This window comes from Mesoplodon mirus, assembly GCF_964341445.2.
Source record: "Mesoplodon mirus genome assembly, chromosome: 2".
Taxonomy (NCBI): domain Eukaryota; kingdom Metazoa; phylum Chordata; class Mammalia; order Artiodactyla; family Ziphiidae; genus Mesoplodon; species Mesoplodon mirus.
The window spans coordinates 117,246,273-117,265,561 of NC_138977.1; the positions used below are offsets into that span (position 1 = coordinate 117,246,273).

General features: G+C 41.0%; 1 protein-coding gene across 1 annotated transcript; it reads left to right on the forward strand.

Moving 5' to 3' along the window:
* Window positions 1-2,360: 2,360 nt before the first annotated feature.
* Window positions 2,361-15,860, forward strand: RBM34 (RNA binding motif protein 34). Its single transcript, XM_082642261.1, has 11 exons — window positions 2,361-2,514; window positions 2,625-2,799; window positions 3,022-3,158; window positions 6,303-6,531; window positions 7,796-7,855; window positions 11,013-11,056; window positions 12,143-12,226; window positions 12,377-12,440; window positions 13,711-13,750; window positions 13,978-14,096; window positions 15,517-15,860. The coding sequence occupies exons 1-11, from the start codon at window positions 2,456-2,458 to the stop codon at window positions 15,793-15,795; spliced, it is 1,290 nt and encodes a 429-aa protein (XP_082498387.1). The 5' UTR covers window positions 2,361-2,455; the 3' UTR covers window positions 15,796-15,860.
* Window positions 15,861-19,289: the final 3,429 nt, after the last annotated feature.

Consider the following 19,289-nt stretch of genomic DNA (forward strand, 5'->3'; position numbering starts at 1 on the left):
AAAATCTATAGAATAGTGCTTCTCAAAATGAGGTCCTAGAATACTGGTCCCTGGAAATGTTCTGGGAGTTTATTACCAAACATATTTTAGAAATGCTATATATAGCACATCCCCTTCTTAGAGTTCCAGTGTTCGCATGTTAAAAACTTTAAGAAGTTTTTTTAAGGAAGTTTTTTCATTTAACTTACTGCTTTTAGACTTACCTGATCATGAAACCTGTTTTTCACGGAACTCCCAATATCACCTACTTGTTAGGTTACAGAAACAGTGCTCTAAAGGAGAGTGATTTCAAACTTTTTTGGAGTTGAGGTTTATACCCTTGGGCTTTTCTGCCTATTTCTCCCTTCCAGCTTCTCCGGAGAGTTTGAGAATTTCATGGCATTACTAGAATTTGACTTAAGTCTTTCCCTGGTCCCCTAAACTACATTTTATTACAATCTCTAATAAAATTAAGATGGTACTTTTTTTACAGTGTTCTCCAAAACCTTTTTTTTTATTCCTACTGAAATAACCTGAGGGTGAGGTCTTGTTAATTTTAATAACCTGGGAAGATTGGGGATGGTGGACCAGATTCCAGAAACCCCTAACATTTTTTACAAAATGTATTTGTATTTTTTTTTAATGAAAAGAGCCCCTATAAGTTTAAGAAACTCTTCAAAGGGGTTAGTGATCTCTAAGTGGTTGGAAAGCAGTTCTTAAGAACAGTGGGAATCATTTTTTAACTATCTCCAACCACAGTCTCTTTCATACTTACAACTTTTTCCTCTAGAAGTGTGTGCTGCCTTTTATTCTTTGTGAGTCCATTTCTTCACCTTTCGTCTAATTTTAACCTGCTATTTAGGGATTTTTGTCTAATGTCATATGATGGGTTTTGTATGTATAAGATGTAAATCCCCCGGAGGAATAGTTTCATGGTTTAGTTGTGGAAGTAATAGATATATCTAAGAGATCATAAAATTAAGCACTAAATTGTATGGGCAGGGAAAACACATGCGTTAGAGTTTAAAGAGGGCAGTGTATGAGCATGAAAGGAATGTGATGACTGATGTGATGGTGATATGGAGGAGATGGCAAACCTTGGCATTTAACTGAGATCCATCTGGAAATGGAATGCGTAGGTAGTCTAGAGTGGAGAAAGACCAGATTCAATGACATTGTGGTGTTCCAGAGAGGAAGTGATTCTTGGAATAATGCTAGGGAGAGTGAGGAAGGAATCTGATTGGAAGACATGCTGAAAGAAAAATGAGTAGAATGTCTTCATTGGACAGTATAGGATAGATGGAGATGCTAGAGTTGCAAATATGGACAGTTGAGTTTTTCTCATCTTTGTGTGATACCACAAGCCAAAATAAGGGACTCAAATCAAAACCAGTGCCAAGCAGTTGAATATTGTTTTTCCATCACATTATCTGATGTGGACTGTAAAAAAGATCACATATATTCCCAGTGACTTCTATTAAGCAGCTCTCCAAAATTAGCAAATCTGTTCCCATAGATTCAAAGTTTGATTTTACCACCAAAACTACTGATTCAATGATTTATCTAATGATAATCTAATATTTTTTTATTGCTTAAAAGTTAATTTACCACATATTCACTAGGTACGGTGAATGGTGATACAGAGCACAGGCTGAATAAGACAACCATTTACATCTAGAGAGACTGTTATATCTCTACTGTAAATAGTTGGGAAATCTTCCTAAGTGAGCTGGGCCTTGAAGGATGGGTACAATTTTGCAGGTAAAAATGGGGGGTAAAGAGGGGGGCGATTGTGGGGGAAGGAATAACAAGAATAAGAAGGAATGACAAAAGGTGAAGGAATAAAGAGGTGGTGGAAAAAAGCGGGCTTTGGGAAGGTAGGCCAAGAAAACAGCATAGTTTTGAGAGCCGAGAGCCCCTTTTCTTGGTAGAATAGAGCAGAGCAGGTTAGAGCTGTGGTCTCTATTTATTTTTAACTTTATTTTGAAATAATGTCAAATTTCAGAAAAGTTGCAAGAGCAGTACAAAGGAGTCCCATGTATCCTTCAACTGATTCTCACCAGTTGTTAATACCGTGTGACATACATCCCTGTAACTTCATTTCCCGATAAACCTCCCTCCTTCCTCTTCGACAACTCAGGGCTTTTCCTAAGTGTTTTCCCTTTGCTTGGACTGACACCCCAGTCCCAGGCTGGCTGATTCTTATTCGTACTTAAGGCCTCAACTATCCTCGGAAGACTTCCCTCCCAAGACTAGGTTTCAGACAGAGGTACCAACTGGTCCGGAAGCCTAGGCCCGGCTCTTCCGTCCGCTGTCTCCGCCCCCATGCCCGCCGTCTCCGCCCCCACCGTCCGCCGTCTCCGCCCACAGGGCGTCCGCAGAGACTCCCGGGGCGGAAGGGGCGTGGCTCCGAGAGCGGAGTGGCCGGTACCCGGAAGTGCGGGATCACGTGCTGCCTCCCTGTCCGAGGGCTCGGATGAGAATGGCCCTGGAAGGAAAGAACAAACGGAAGAAAAAGCGGAGTGCGCGGGAGGGGTGAGTGGCGCGTGGCTCGTCTGCCTGGGCCGGAGTATGCGTTCGGGAGCTCGGGGCGCGAGGGGTGGGGCGTGGCGTCGTGTCGCTGAGTCTCTGATGTCCGTGTCTAGAGAGAACCCGGAGGACGGCGCTTGTGGGAATCTAGCAGGAGACTATGAAGTTGGACAAGTCGCCAGTAGTTTATTCCACGGCAAGCGGCCCTCCAGAGGCAGCACGGGTCGGCTGGCTTCCCTCTTCGGCTCTTTGGAGCCTCAGCTTCAACCCGTGTATGTGCCTGTGCCTGAAGTAAGTCACTGCATTCTACCCCGAATGGCCCATTAGAACAACTTTAGAAGCAAGCAACCTACCTTGCAGGGCATGCTTTCTAAAGTGGGGCAGATAAGGATCAATTTTAAGTAACCTTCCATTACTGGACATAACAGTGAGAGAGAAAAGATGCTACTTTAGAAAGCCCACTAAATTATTAAGAAGGATGAGGTCTGAAACATAACTTCAAACTTTTAAAAGGAAACCACCAAAAAAAGGAAACGGGATGAGGAGGAAGAAAGTTCATCCCAAATCCAAAGACCGCTTTTGCAAGAACCTGCCAAAAAAATGAAACTGAAGAAGAAACTTTCTGATGCAGACCGAAAGTTGACAAACAGGTTGGTAAAATTTCTCTCCTAGTTGATGTTAAAGAAATTTGATGGTAAAGAAATTGACATTCTTATACCAGCAATGTTCATTTTAATTTTTTTCTCACTTCATAGTTATATTTTTTAAATTTTTATTATAGAAAGCCCCATGCATTTTCAAAAGTTGAAAAGGATGGGCTTCCCTGGTGGCGCAGTGGTTGAGAGTCCGCCTGCCGATGCAGGGGACACGGGTTCGTGCCCCGGTCCGGGAAGATCCCACATGCCGCGGAGCGGCTGGGCCCGTGAGCCATGGCCGCTGAGCCTGCGCGTCCGGAGCCTGTGCTCCGCAACGGGAGAGGCCACAGCAGTGAGAGGCCCGCGTACCGCAAAAAAAAAAAAAAAAAAAAAAAAAAAGTTGAAAAGGATAAGGAACCCCATGTACCCAGAATGCTTGGCAAATCTTGTTTCATCTTTACCCTATTCATTTCCCCCTCATTATTTGGAAGCGAACCTAAGACTTAGGTTTCATCTATAAATATTTCAGCATGTATGGAAAAGATGAGTTTGCTTTTCTTAAACTTATTCAGTCAGAGATCAAATTTCCCCCATTAGTTTAATTTTTAAAAAAAAAAAACAGTTTATTTGAATTGACATCCATATAGCAGTACCATTATAGGTTCCTCGTTAACTTTCCTCAGCCTGTCAGGCCACTCTCTTCATGCCCTTTCTCTCTCTGTTCTCTCTTGGCAGGTGATCTTGTTACCTAATCTGAGAATTTTTTTTTTTTTTTTTGGCTGCGCCAGGGAGCTTGCGGGATCTTAGTTCCCTGACCAGGGATTGAACCTGGGCCCCCAGCAGTGAAAGCCTGGAATCCTAACCACTGGACTGCCAGGGAATTCCCCTGAGAGTTATTTTTTTTACTTGCTAACAGTTGTGAGCTACTACTTCTGGTTCTCCTACTGCCTGTAACTATGCACATCTTTAATTTCTTCCCCTTTCAGAGAAGGGTGTCTTCCTCCTCGTCCAAGATTAATTCAATCACCTGTGCTGTTTATATATAGCACATACCTCTTCTGCCTCCTTAGGGTTTATGTCATCAGATATATATATATATATATATATATATATATATATATATATATATATATATATATATAATCTCCTTTTTTCTTCCTGTATCTTTGATCTGTCCTCTCAAGATTCTCATCTTAAAAAAAGAAATCCAGCAAAACCCCATCTGCAGTCATATGTCCCTGTTTGCTCCATCCCCTCACACCTTCCCTTCATCATCAAGCTTTTAGAAAAAGATGTCTATACTTGAGCTGTCTTCCTTTTCTTAATCTGTTTTCTTTTCCACCAACTTGCACTCTGGTTGGTTGGTTGTTGTGTTTGTTTTTATGTGATATGACCATACTTCTGAAACAGTGCTCAGGGAAGCCATCCTGACCTAGCTAGAGAGTACAGCCTTTGTCTGAGTCCTCGCTTTTACATGTCACGTGGTTGCTTTTCTTCTCGAAGCTGCTGGATTCTTTGATAGCAGTGTTTTCTCATCCTCCTCTTGTCTTTCTGCTCCTTCTCAGTGGTATTGTGGGCACTTTCCTTCTGACTGTTCCTTAAATGTTGATTTCCCTCGGGATTCTGTTCTTGGTCATCTTCTCATGACCTTTTTCACACCCTTCATTCTGGGCAGTCTCCCAGTCCTCGTGGCTCCACAATTCTCATCTCTCTTTCTTGATCTGTAAACCTGTATATCTGTTTGTCTACTGGCATCTCTAGCTCTATATTCATATAGACCTCAAATTCAGGATGCTTCAAACCGAGCTCATTATCCTCATCAAACCTGTTCCTCTTTATGAGTGGTACCATCAGCCTTCCTGTTGCCTGAGCCTGTGACTTGGGAGTCATCTTAGACTCTTTCTTTTCCCTGCATATCTAATCGGTTGCCAAGTCCTAATGATGCTGTCTTTTAATTATCTCTTTTAATCTCCTTCCCCTTTCCACCCTTTCCCTTGCTCTGGTGGGTCTGTTGTCTTCTTAGATGCCTGCAGTTGTAACTGTGTCCTTACTGGTCTCCCTTATCCAGCCTTGTCCCTTCCATAATTGTCTTCTGCTCTGCTGCCCAAATGATCTCTTTTAGGCACTTTCAAAATCTTCAGGGGCTCCCTATCCTCTGTGGGATAAAAATCTAAGCACTTTTGCATAACAGGCATGGTCCTCCTTGACATACTGTCTCATTTCCTTTCACTCCTACTAGGTACTTTATATACCATAGTGAACAAAAACTAGACATTGACCCTCTCCTTACTGGAGCTTGCGGTCTAGTGGAGGGATGAAACGGTCAACATTTACTGAGGACTGACCATGTGCTGTACACTGCCTTTCCTCCTCTGAGAGCCTTTCTTGTTTCTTTTATGTTTCTACACCATGTATTATACATGTTAACCATTTTATGGTGAACCTTGCCTTTCGCTCCAGAGACTGGACTACTGAAAGGCCTCTAATAGTCTCTTTTATCTTTGTATCCCCAGAGGCTAGAACTGAGTAGTAAATACTTATTGAATGAATGAATGAATGAGTTTTATGACTCCTACTACCCATTCTGACCCCTCACTCCTAAGTTCCTGTTCCATTTCTCTTTTTGGACTGGTGCACTTACCCAAGTGCAACAGGACTTTACAATATTGGCGGAATTTACTTCTGACAAGCAGTCCTTTAAATATTGCAGTAGGAAATCTGATTTCTCCTTTTCGCCAGATTGCTTTTACAAAGTTAAGTACTTTGCCGGTATATTAATCTTCATAGACCCCCTGGGAGTGCTGCAGTAACCCTAGAATTCTAGAGCAGAGAGTGGAATTAGGCATTGGTAGAGTGTAAACTAAATCCCCAAAGCTTTAAGTGAGCCAACTTCTGTTTAAATGAACTTTTGTTGCTCTGCTTATTACCTGGCAGTTTTAACCTATCTTCAGAAATTGACCTTAACTTTTTCTAACTCTTGAGTTTCCTAAAGATACCAGTCACTTTTTGATAATGCTGTTTAAATGTAGATGTATTTGTGAATGGTAAGTTGATATATAGGAGGGCCAGAAGTAGATGGGAAGTGTTTCTAACCAATGTGCTTTGTCAAATACTAGACCTGACTTCCATGACTTTTTTTTTTTTTTTTGACTTAAAAAGAGAAAATTCTTTAGCAAGTGCTGATTTAGAAGAAGAAATTCACCAGAAACAAGGGAAGAAAAGGAAAAATTCTCAATCTGGTGTTAAAATTGCTGATAAAGAAGTACTTGATGATGTAGATCAGACAGTTGTAAATCAAAGAAAGAAAATTCAAACCAACCAAGAAGAGAGATTAAAGAATGAGAGAACTGTGTTTGTTGGGAATTTGCCTGTCACCTGTAATAAGAAGGTGAGTGTGTAGTCTATATTGTTAACATGCAGAGAAATTAATAATTCGTGATTTTGTTTACTGTCACTTTATTAAGTAAGTCATTAATATATAACTTCATTATAAATGACTACATATATCATTCTATAGATTGATTCCAGTATCCACCTGCTCCTTTCCATTCCCAAAGTCACTGCCCTAATTCAGGCTTCTGCAGATCTTGTCTGAAATATTGCAGTGGTCTCCTATCTGGTTTTTTCCTCCAGCTCTGTCGTCTCTTATATGCCACTAGAACGGAAGCGCCATACGTGCAGGGATGTTTATCTCTTTTCTTCACTGCTCTATCCCTAGCACTTGAAACAGTGCCTGGTGTGTAGTAGAGGCTTGTTGAATATTTGTCGTGTAAATGAATGCATACATCCTAAGTTTCTTCCGTTATGTGGGGTTCACTAAACCAAGACGTGCCCTTTACTTTCTGTGTGTTTATGTGATAGTCACCCTGGTGGCAATCCCTTTGGTTAAAATCCTGCTTATCTTTTGAAGAACAATTTCAATTCCACTTTCTTAAAAACACAACAGTACTAGAAAGTTACTTCCTGGTTTTTCCCTTTCCCCCTTGCCCTTTTGTCCCTTAGCATTTGATGTGTGATTATTTTGTAGAACATAACCCATTTTACTTTCTAGCGTAGTTTTGGTTACTTATCTTCCTCAAGGGAAGGGAGTGTTTGTGGTGCTTTACACATTTAATAAGTTATTTTTGGATTAAAATTGCTTATAGAAATTATTGTGCAAGCTGTAAAACATATACATTCTTCACATCCTGAGCCAGTCATAAGAGTAATGTATAAAATTCATCCTAAGACTTTTCTTCAATCTGATGGTCTTAATTCCAGACAGTTGGGGAATTTCCCATGGTGACATAAGGATCCTTAAAATCCATTTCTGGTTTAAATAAGTCAGTGTGAAAAGATGAGAGAATTTATGGAATATATAATCTTAGTTTACCTGTAGTAAAGATTATAAAAGATTGAAAGAAAAAATGTTGTGTACCTTATAGATACTAACATGAACTTGAATTGTGTTTTCTTTTTATATAAGTTTCAGTAGAAGTTTTTTGTCTTCTAACTGAATAGTTACCTACTTTTCCTGAAATATTCTGAAAACATGGCAGGAAAAGATTATCAGACCGTTTTACTTAATTCCTTTTTGTGGTATTTATTTGATCTTCTGAAAGTGGACTGAAATATATATATGTGTGTATATATATATGTTTTTTTTATTTTAGAAGCTGAAGTCATTTTTTAAAGAGTACGGACAGATAGAATCTGTACGATTTCGTTCTCTGGTATGTGTTCCACCCCCTTAAAATTGCATAATCTTAAAATGTTTTGCATTTAAATCCGACTTATTCATGTGTCGGTTTTAGTGAGATGGAGGAGCCCTTGACTTTAACCTTTAGAACCGACAGGCTCAAATCTAGCCCCAAAGAAGAATCACACTGGTATCGATTGCTGACTCTTGGACTTTGTTAGCTAATTTAATTAGTTCAAATAGTAAAATGCTTTCCTTACTAAGTGTACTTTGGAGGGTGGATGGGTGACTTTTGTTTGTGTGTCAGTTGAGTAGGTGGAAACGTTCACACCTGTTGAGTAGCATTTCTGGAATCATAGGTGTTCATATGAGGGGTGTGCATGACGTTGCAGAGCAGTACTTATGCTCTGACATAGAAAGATAAAGTATGTTTTAATCAATTTAATGTTAAAACTTTATGGAAATAAATGGTATCTGATTTCACCAACTGAGCACTCTGTAGACCAGTTATAGCCATGTTCCTTGGAGCATAAATAAGCATCATTCATATGTTTTTTAATGTAATTAATATATATTAGTATAGTATAGGAGATGTTTGTTCCTTGTTTCCAACTGCTCTTTCTCAATGTGATTGTCTAAAATGGGGTTTCTCAACCTTGATACTATTGACATTTGGTGCTGGTTAGTTCTTAGTTGTTGGAGGCTGCCCTGTGCGATGCAGGATCCCTGGCCTCCACCTGCTAGGTGCTGGTAGCATCCTCCCCACCCCAGTTGTAACAGCCAAATATATTCCCAGACATTGCCAGATGTCCCCAGCGGGCAAAACTGCCTGCTTCTCTGAAAGTAGACATTTCGCAAGCTTTTGGTGCCGTCTCCATAATTCCTATCGTGGTGTTTGTTCCTCACGCTTATCACGTATGTATTTTGTCTGCCCTTCTGAGTCCCGTTTCCTCATCAGATCCTTGCCTGACACATCCACTTGGGTGTCCTGCCCATTATCAGCGCGTCTGTGCTTGACCTCTGTCAGTCCCCCACCCCAGCCTATGCCACCTGCTGTTTTTCAGCTGTGGTGTCTTCCCAAGAGGAGTTCTTTCTTTTTCCATTGTTCCACCTTAGTGTTCACAGCTCTTGCCAGAAGAGTTGCAAAGGCCTCTTACGGGTCCTGCTTTCAGTCTGCCTCAGATGCATCCATCTCACCACCATCAGCTTAATCTTCCTAAAGCACTTCCTCCTGGACCTCCTGCCCAGAATTCCTCCCCTCCACCTCCCCTCCCGTGAATATTATACACACCACCACCCCTGCCTTGGCCTGGAGTTCCCTTTGGGGTGCCTGCCCTGATTCTTCCCTGTCCCTGGGTTATTGATAAGTCAGGTGACCCTGTTGTGCGCCCTCCAGCACCCTGTACTTCACTATAGTCCTTATGACACTGCTCTATCATTGTTACGCTGCTCCTGTGCCACCAGACTGTGAGGTGTGACCACAAACACCCTGTTTGTGTGGCTCCTCCTTGGGTCACTAGCACCTGGTGCACATCAAATACGTATGGCGTTCCCTAAAAGCTTTTCATTTTTCTCGCTGTCAGTGTCCTTGGTTCTTTGCCTGACAGCCTGCACAGGGTGGCCCTGGGGCCCTGCGTTCTTCTACATGGGACTGTCCTGCAACCCGGGAGCTGCCCTCCTTGCCGATCATATGCTTGGGCTTTCCCACCCTTGTCCTTTTGCTCAGTTCATTTTTCTTTTTAATTGACATCAAATTGGTATATATCATTATGTTAGTTTCAGGTGTTCAACATAACAGTTCAGTCTTTGTTTACCATGCAGTTGACCCCCTTCACCCATTTCACCCACTTTCAACCCCCTTCTCCTCTGGTAACTGCTAGTCTGTTCTCCGTATCTCTGAGTTTTGTTTTGTTTGTTTGTTTTCGGCTGCGCTGCTTGCGGGATCTTAGTTCCCCAACCAGGGATTGAACCCAGGCCCTCAGCGGTGAGAGCTCAAGAGTCCTAACCACTGGACCGCCAGGGAATTCCCTGTTTTTTTTTTGATTGCACATATAAGTGACATCATACAGCATCTGTCATTGACTTAGTTCACTTAGCATAATACCCTCAGCATCTATCCATATTGTTGCAAATGGCAAGGTTTCCTTCTTTTTTATGGCTGAGTAGTATTTCACTGTATATATATTCTTTTTGTACTTTATTGCCTTATATTTATTCATTCGTATCTTTAATAACAGAACACAGGTCCTTGAGAGCTCCTAGAAGGCATCCAATAGATGTGTTTTGATGACCAGCATTCCCATGTCAGTTATTCACGTAGGCATTTCTCATGTGTCATACTGTTTTCCTGTCTATATTTTGAGAGTTTGACCATATGTTAGTTTGAGCAGAACAGACTGAGAAGAAATAGTTCAAGTTTCTTCGTTTTACTATATAAACTATTGAATGACTAAAAGAAAAAAGTCTTCCAGAGATTTATAGTAACTGCCCTAAATGAGGTTGGCATTTATAGACACCCCTGGACTTGTGAACTTGCAGTCTGTATCCCTTTACCTTTGTGTTCTCTGTGCCTGGTGGTATTTGGCACACATTCCTGACAGTCACGGTTGCTGACTTGAATTTCCACCTCTCTAAAGTTTTCCCTACCTGCCCCCCACTTCACTCTTAGGTATGACCCTTATATGACTGACAGTAACGTGACTGAATATAAAGGAGATTCCCTTTATGTCCAATTACAGATACTGAAGTAGTATCTTCTTATATTATTTATCAACTTAGTTAGACATATTTAAAATCATATAGCATACACAATATTAATTTAGAAGTGTCCCTTTTTTCCATGCTGATTTTATAAAACAATTTTCCTTAACACTCTTCACGTGTGTCTTCAACATCATTGTCCCCTCACGACCAGAGATCCCTTCAAGTCATTTGTAACTTCCGCCTGGTTTGAGAGTCACTGCCTGTGAAATCTGAATGTGGCACTATCATTGGAAATGTTTGTCCTCAGCCACCAGGTCCTATTCATACAACATTAGGACAGTTGTTTCTGATTCAGTATTTCCTTAGAATGTTTTTAATCCTATCATATCAGACTTAGATATTTAGAATTCAATTAATTAAAATATAATTATTTTGAAATAATATTTCAAACAATGATTTTTCTTTAATACTTTTTTTTCTCTTAAAAGATTCCAGCAGAGGGAATTTTGTCCAAAAAGTTGGCAGCAATAAAGTAAGTTTATAATTAGAGAAAGGGAGTAGTCATAAATTCTCTTCCATTTTGGTTAAAATTGAGATCATTTCTTAACCTCATAGATGTTTGTATTTGGATAAAACATCATGTTTTATTGTTTTCTTATGTCTGTAATAACATATAAATTTGTCAGATGTTCGTCTTCAAGCCTCAACATAAATTGTAGGATCAAGGATAAGAATTGCAAAATAACTTAAAATGTTCCACAAGAAACGAGAAATTTCAAGGACGTTTAATCAGGCATAGTGTTTGAAAAGAATAAGAAAGTTTTGCATTTAAAAATTCTATTGTAAATCATAAGTATCATATTTCATCAATTCTAAGGCGACATTTCCCATACCTTAACATTTTAAAAATCAAAATGCATCTTAAAATCAGAGGGGCCTCATGGTTGCTATTGGCTGGCCAGGTTTTTCCAGGGAAATTCTATAGGTCACACTATAAGATGGAGAGATAAATGGGGAATCCTACAGATTAAACAGGAGTCAGAAGACTTTTCAAGTTGAAAACTGGACAAGACCAAAGTATGTCTAGGAGTAGACACTTGGGTGATAAAACCACATAGACACGCAGGGAAGTGGTTCCTATAATAATTCCCTAAGCTGTACCTGTCTGTGTAGTTTTTATTTTACAGTAAAAAGGAAAAATCACGTTGTCTTTCCCATCTGTGTGTGCCTTAGATACAGAGCTGCAGCTAAGGTGATGCTGGGTTAGCCAAAAAGTTCATTTGAGTTTTCCTGTAAGGTGTCACTTGAACGAACTGTTTGGCCAGCCCAGTAGTTACAGTGTGGTGGGTTGCCCGGGGGCACTTGCTGGTCTCTCACAGTAATGACTAGTAAGGAGGCCTGGGTCACGTGTATCAGCCCATATCTGTGTAAGTTGTGTGCTATTTTTTGAGTTACTACTAAATATTTATTAAAAGAGATGAAACTCCCCCCAGAAATTCTTGTCATATGTGTTGAGAGTGGAAAACAAGCTATATTTATTTCAGTGAATTTGAGATTAACAAATTTTACATTGTCTTTTTTTTCTTTTCTTTTCTTTTTTTTTTTTTTTTTGGTGTAGACGTAAAATTCATCCTGATCAGAAAAATATTAACGCTTATGTTGTGTTTAAGGACGAGAGTGCTGCTACAAAAGCACTGGAAAGGTAATTTCATCTCTTTGAGGTTTGGACAGAATTATTCTAATTTAAGTGTGTATGAGTCCATGCTTTATTCTTTGGTTTCACTTCAGAGCAAATATTCCAGTAACTCAGCACTCGTTTTTAACAACAATTTTTCCTTCGTATTTATACCAGAAATGGGGCCCAGATTGCAGATGGATTTCGTGTTAGAGTGGATCTTGCATCTGAGACCTCATCTGTGAGTAGTTCTGAGCTTGTTCTGGGAGAGCAGTGGGGTCAGCAGGGAGCTTGCGGGAAGCACAGAGGAGACAGCCTTTGCCCTCTGTGGTCTCAGCTAATGCCCTGTAAGTCAGCATCAGCTTCAAGAAAGTGGTTCCCACCCGTACGTTAGATCCAGTAGTCCTAGAGAGAGAGGCCAGAAGTTAACGTTAGAGAGCATCGGGGCCAGCACCTTATTTTATAGACTGAGGTCTAAAGTTAAATCAGTCATTAAACAGTTTTTGAGTCTGTCCTCTGTGTCAGGCATTCAGTGCTGAGATACAGTCTCAGTTCTCTAGGAGTTCACAGGATAGAGGTAAAGATGAGCAAACGATTTTATGATAAATACTGTCATAAATGCACAGGACGCTTTGTCAGCTCAGGAATGGAGCACTTGATTTGGGGGGTTGCCAGCAAGAAGGGACAGAGGGTTTCCAGGAGAACAGGTGTTCTATCAGTCTTGCAAGATGAGTCTGTTAGCCAGGCAAAAAAATTTTGAACAGTATGAATGGTGGGGACCAAAACCTAATTTGCTGAGGGAATGGCAAGAGCCTGACACAGTTAGTAGTGGCTGGCGTGTGAGGAGGGGCGGGATAAGAGTAGCTGTTGGAGAAATAGGTGGAGGCCAATCATGAAGACCCTGGCCTGCCATGGGGAGGAGTCTGAGTTTTGTCCAGAGCTGTTCTTCAAGGTGTCTTGAAACGGATGAAGCGTGAGTTGAAAGAACTCACCACAGAAACAGAGTGCGTTACGGTCGGTGTTAGGGTGACTAGTTGAGAAATGACAGAGGCCTGGCTGACAGCCCTGGCTTTGATTGTGGACCTGGCACAGGGTCCGCAAACTGGCCTGAGGGCCCAATCTGTTTGCAGCCCGTTTCTGTTAATAAAGTTTTACTGTCACCCAACCAGGCAGGTAGGTACAGCAGAGTTCACAGCAGAGTGGCCCACAAAGCCTAAAATATTTGCTTTCTGGCCCTTTCCAGAAAACGTTTGCCCACCCCCAATAGAGCAGGCCTTCCTTGAGCACTGCCGTGGGTCAGTGTCAGCTGTGAACCGAACCACTCCCTGCTCCGGGGCTCGCTCACGCTCCAGCGGGGAAGGCGGAAGAAACGGAATCAAACGGGCCTGGAGGGCGGGGAATCAGGAGATGGAGCCCCGTCAGATGTGTGGGGTGAGGACAAGGGTGGACTTTAGGGTGACTTCCGTTTTCTGCTCCATGAGTGATTTTTATTAACCCTCTTTGTGTTTCAGAGGGACAAGAGATCTGTATTTGTGGGGAATCTCCCATACAGTAAGTTTGTTTAAACAAATAAAGTACCTGTTTATCACTGAAGTAATGCAAATAACATCTGAGTTGGTAACATAATGTTTCGCTTTAAGACTACCTTTAAGAAGCGCGGGGTGTAACTTGACTAATTACCTTGATGCTATGCTTACCCTTGGTATATTATGAAACATCTCCAGCTTCCTAAGGCGATTCCAAATCCTCACTTCCACTGGGGTTGAATCTGTTTTTAGAAGCTGAAGAATCTGCAGTTGAGAAACACTTTCTGGACTGTGGGAACACTGTGGCTGTAAGGATCGTGCGGGATCAAGTTACAGGAGCCAGCAGAGGCTTTGGCTACGTGCTCTTTGAGGTAGGGAGGCTGATACATTGTCACTGTCCTTGAAGTGTGCCTGGAGAGGCTGTCACCGCTGCCCTGCCCTTCAGACGTAACTCTCACTGTCACCCTCAAAATTCCACCTTAAGAAAACTACATTCATAACGCCACAGTATAATAGACTCCTGTTCCTATAAATTGCATCCAACCAAGAGATGTTCTAGTTATTTCTCCACATTAATGTTGTTAAATAATGTTTTAGATACTGGATAGTAAAGGTATTAAATCTCTGAATCTCCACCTTCTGTAAAATGGAGAGAAGAACTGATCGTTCACTCAGGTAGAAGAGAATGTTAGTCTCTGTACAAAATTGGTTATATTTAGTTCACTAAATATTAGCCAGTGTCTCATGCCTAAAATTATTAGAATACACATGTGGCCCGACGGCCCTTATGTTTTCTTCCCTTCACAACAGCCCATCCGTGTACTTCCTTTCAGTTTTTACCTGTGCCGCCTATTTTATGGTCAAACTTAGTATTTGTGAACATAAGATTCTGCAGTCTGCTTTATGTTGTTTTCTGTCGTGTAAGTATGTTCCACTGAGCGTGTATACTGTCTTTTCCTTAGTGTGTCCCAAATGTTGCATGTTTGCAGTGTTCTCTCTTTTTCTCTGTAATAATGAGATCAGAGTGGTTATGTTTTTTCCTTCAAATGTTTGCCTCCATTTTTGGATTACTTCTTTAGGAAAGCTCCCCAATGGGTTACCACTAACCAGGTCAAGACATCTGATCATCTTTAAGGCTCTTAGTATGTATGACCAGATGGCTTTGAAGAAATGTGGTCACAGCGGCCATCATGACTGTGATGTAGTTATCTCACTGTTTCTCTGCTCTGTCTTCTGACTGTTGATAAGTTTGTAAAGTCCTTTAACAAACATGTCATGAATATTCAGGGTGGTTAGCATTTAGTGGTTCTCTATTAGAATAAAAGAATAATAGAACTTTGGACCTAAAGGGAACCCTACAAGGCATCTAGTCCGACATCTCAAGGACTGTAATAGAGAGTTCTCTGCTCTCAAATCAACTAGTAGAGCAGGGCTTTTTCAGGAAGAGCCTTGTGAAGAGGAGGTTTATTGGTTTAAAAGACACTATAGGGCTGACCTCGTTAATTGAATTTACATTGAGAAAAATGAAGCCTCTTAGATTGTGACTTATCTGATTATTTGACAGGGCAGCTTGAGTGCTTCCTGGGGAGAAACTCATGAGAGGGAGCATGATTAAAACTACAAGAACAGCTGCTTGTAGTTCAATACTTCGGATTAGACTTCTTGGCTGTGGAAATGAGAGGGGTTTCTATATGCAAGCTTGAAAGTTCTAATCCAGAAAAGTCACCATTTTACTCGTTTCTTTGCACATGAGTTTCTGGTGAAAATTTAATATTTTGATTTTTATTGCAGAATACAGATGCTGTTCATCTTGCTCTGAAATTAAATAACTCTGAACTGATGGGAAGAAAACTCAGAGTCATGCGTTCTGTCCATAAAGAAAAATTAAAACAAAATTCAAATCCTAGTTTGAAGAATGTCAGTAAACCTAAGCAGGGACTTAATTTTTCTTCAAAAAATGCACAACATTCTAAAAGTTTGTTTATTGGAGAAAAAGCTGTTCTCATGAAGAAGAAAAAGAAAGGACAGAAGAAAAGTGGACGAACTAAGAAACAGAAAAAACAGAAGTAGCTATCCGAAGTGTTTTCTTTGTTTTCCCCACTGACTACTGGTAATAAAATTGTGGTAAATCCATGTATTGAATTTCAGGATTTTTTTACATATTGTGAAACATGGACACTTTTTCAGTTATTCACATTGCAATAGTACCTTTGAATCATTTGTTTTAAGGTGTAGGCAGATCAGTCACCATGTTAATACTGCTGATGGTATGAGAGATGATTTTAGATGTAGGGTGAACATTTAGAATTTTAGTGGTTATGTATTATTTTACCATATGTTGGAAATAATTAACACTTCAGAGAGTTAAGAATTACTTGGGATGAGACTAAATTTAAAAGTGAGTAAATTTAAAGAAAAATGAAGTAACCTTAATACTGATTGTATGTAGACAAAGTATCTAAATAAAGTGGGAATACTGATTGATCTAAGGTCAAATCATAATCCCTAAGAAGTAAGGTTTTGAGGTTTGGTATATAGTAGCCACTCATTTTTCTTCCTTCCTCTTGCACTTAAGATAAGTGGAGTTCTGGGTTTTAATTTTATTTCATCAACCTAATAACTAACCGACAGGGATTTTGTATCAAATGTTGCTCTGATTTCTTATTCTTAATTGGTGATTAGACTGGTTATTAAAGTTCTTGGTAAATTGGCTATAAAGCAGATTTTTACTTTTCTATTTTTAATTTGAAAAATATTCTCCCAGGAAAACGTGATTCTTCTTCTTTTAATATAAATTTATTTATTTTTATTTATTATTTTTGGCTGTGTTGGGTCTTCATTGCTGTGCGTGGGCTTTCTCTAGTTGCGGCGAGCAGGGGCTACTCTTATGGTGCGCGGACTTCTCATCGCGGTGGCTTTTCTTGTTGCTCCGTTGCGGAGCACGGGCTCTAGGTGTGCGGGCTTCAGTAGTTGTGGCTCGTGGGCTCTAGAGCGCAGGCTCAGTAGTTATGGCACACGGGCTTCAGTAGTTGTGGCTCGTGGGCTCTAGAGCGCAGGCTCAGTAGTTATGGCACATGGGCTTCAGTAGTTGTGGCTTGTGGGCTCTAGAGCACAGGCTCAATAGTTATGGCACATGGGCTTCAGTAGTTGTGGCTCATGGGCTCTAGAGCGCAGGCTCAGTAGTTGTGGTGCACGGGCTTAGTTGCTTCGCGGCAAGTGGGATCTTCCTGGACCAGGGCTCAAATCCGTGTCCCTTGAATTGGCAGGCGGATTCTTAACCACTGCACCACCAGGGAAACCCAAAACTTGTGATTCTTAACATCACTCAGTAGAATGAAACAATATTTTTTAAAAATCGTGTTTAAAGGAAACATTTGCTGAAAAAGTATGGTAATGAAGTCACAAGGTGTAAAGTTCAACAAAGAGAAGGAATACCCCTGCCTTTCTTTGGGACTTAACCTCGTGGTATATAGCCGGTGCCCCCTCCCACAAACCTTGCCGATCTGGGCCTGTATCCAGGAGGGAGGAGTGGCGGTAAACCAGGGGCCTGATCTGAGGTAGGCGGATCTGTTATACACGCATCTTATTACTTAAGTAAGAGAACTGGGGGACACTGAGTTATTGGTGATTATTTTGAAAATCCTGTCTTGGGCATAGCACAGGGAAAACCTAATGGATCTTTAAAATGTAGCTCTATGGGGCTTCCCTGGTGGCGCAGTGGTTGAGAGTCTGCCTGCCGATGCAGGGGACACGGGTTCGTGCCCCGGTCTGGGAAGATCCCACATGCCGTGGAGCGGCTGGGCCCGTGAGCCATGGCCGCTGAGCCTGCGCGTCCGGAGCCTGTGCTCCGCAACGGGAGAGGCCACAACAGTGAAAGGCCCGCGTACCGCAAAAAAAAAAAAAAAAAAAAAAAAAAGTAAAATGTAGCTCTATGGAAAGCAGAAAGAGCTCCATTTTCCTGTATCCAAGGACTGGATATTTTATGCTTAGTATCTTCTATGGTGCTTAGAATCTTGTTTTTCATAAGTAGGGTTCAGTAAGTACTTGTCACTTGATAGCTCTTGAACGTTTTTTCATATATTTCCAGTTAAATTTATATAAAGATGTTTTATCTGTAGACTACATAAACTATCTCTATAGACTATAATTTCATTGTATTTTCTTTATAGTGTGTATTTTATTTATATGCTTTTTAGTGTATATAAATAGATATAATTTTAGTGTCCTTAACATAGAGTGTTGGTCTTTAGGTTTTCATGTAAAGAGTCCTGGAGTGGGGTGTAAGGACGTCTGATTCTTGACCCATCTCTCTGGCTGTGCATGCATGACCTTGGACAAGCCTCTCAACCTCTTTATCTAAATATCCTGATTGGTGAAATAAGGGGCTTGGACTAGATCAGTGGTTTCCCTCTTTTTTGACTGTGACCTGCAATAGCTTTAATTTTACACTGATCAGTACAAACATTGGTATATTTAACTGACACACAAGTTTCACAAGACAGTACTGGTCCTTACTACACGTGTTGCCATCTGATATTTTTTATCCTATTTTATTTAAAACACGTGATGGTCCACTAAGGTCATTCCACAACCCATTAATGATTCCACTCACAAGCAACATGCTTCAGGGATTTCCAGGCTGTTTCTGTTTCAGGATTCTATGCTTATAGGTATTTTACAAATGTTAAAAAAAAGAAGTATTAAAAACTGTAGGGTGGTTGAGAGATTCAAAGGCACGGGTGCTGCACTAACCGTGCTTTGTATAAATGTGTTGCCTGGTTTTTTGGACTCATAGCAGTGACCTCACATTTACATGGCATTTACTCTATACAGCACAGGGATACAGAAGAACAGCATGTTCTTTGTTCAGAGTCATAATCTAGTGGACACAGTCTCAAATTTCCAAGAGGCCTCATGTCATCTGTGTGGCCTTGTGAGTCTTCTGTCCCAACACCCCGGGGGTTAAGGACATACCTGTATCAGTTGAGGTGCACTTTTTGGGATAGGAAGAATCTGTATGTGTGCAGGATATAAGGAAAAGCTTTTTTTTTCCTGTTGTGTGCAATCCTCTGATCTCAATCATTTGCTTTGCTTTGGTGCATATGCCCCTTCAGACCCCACCGCAGTCCTGTCAATGCACATGTACCTTTGATCTAATTTCCAGTCTTTTATAGGGTCTCAGGTCCAGGCAGAAGGGCTTTCCTAGGCTTTTGGACTAGGTTAGGAGCTCCAGCTAAACGTTTCCATAGGTATCCCTGCAATAACGAAATGACACCAACTACCCCAGAGTTGAGCCAAACTAAATAGGTTAAGTGGACAGTCCCCTACAAGACTGCCCTCATGCACCAGTCACACATGTGGGGGAGGGGTGGTGTCTCCAGGCCACTTTTCTGACCAGCCAGCTACTAATTTGGAGGTTCCTACTACCCTCTCAGGTTCAGTAACTCACTGCAAGGACTCAGAACTCAAGAACATGCTATACGTACGATTACAGGTTTATTGTAGCAAAAGGATATAAATCAAAACCAGCCAGGGGGCTTCCCTGGTGGCGCAGTGGTTGAGAG

Excerpts from the sequence above, each read along its gene's own strand:
- RBM34 (XM_082642261.1), top strand. The coding sequence starts at position 2,456 with ATGAGAATGGCCCTGGAAGGAAAGAACAAACGGAAGAAAAAGCGGAGT. Across the intron at positions 2,515-2,624 it reads AAGCGGAGTGCGCGGGAGGG|AGAGAACCCGGAGGACGGCG; the intron begins GTGAGTGGCGCG and ends GTCCGTGTCTAG. Across the intron at positions 12,441-13,710 it reads TTGCATCTGAGACCTCATCT|AGGGACAAGAGATCTGTATT; the intron begins GTGAGTAGTTCT and ends TTTGTGTTTCAG.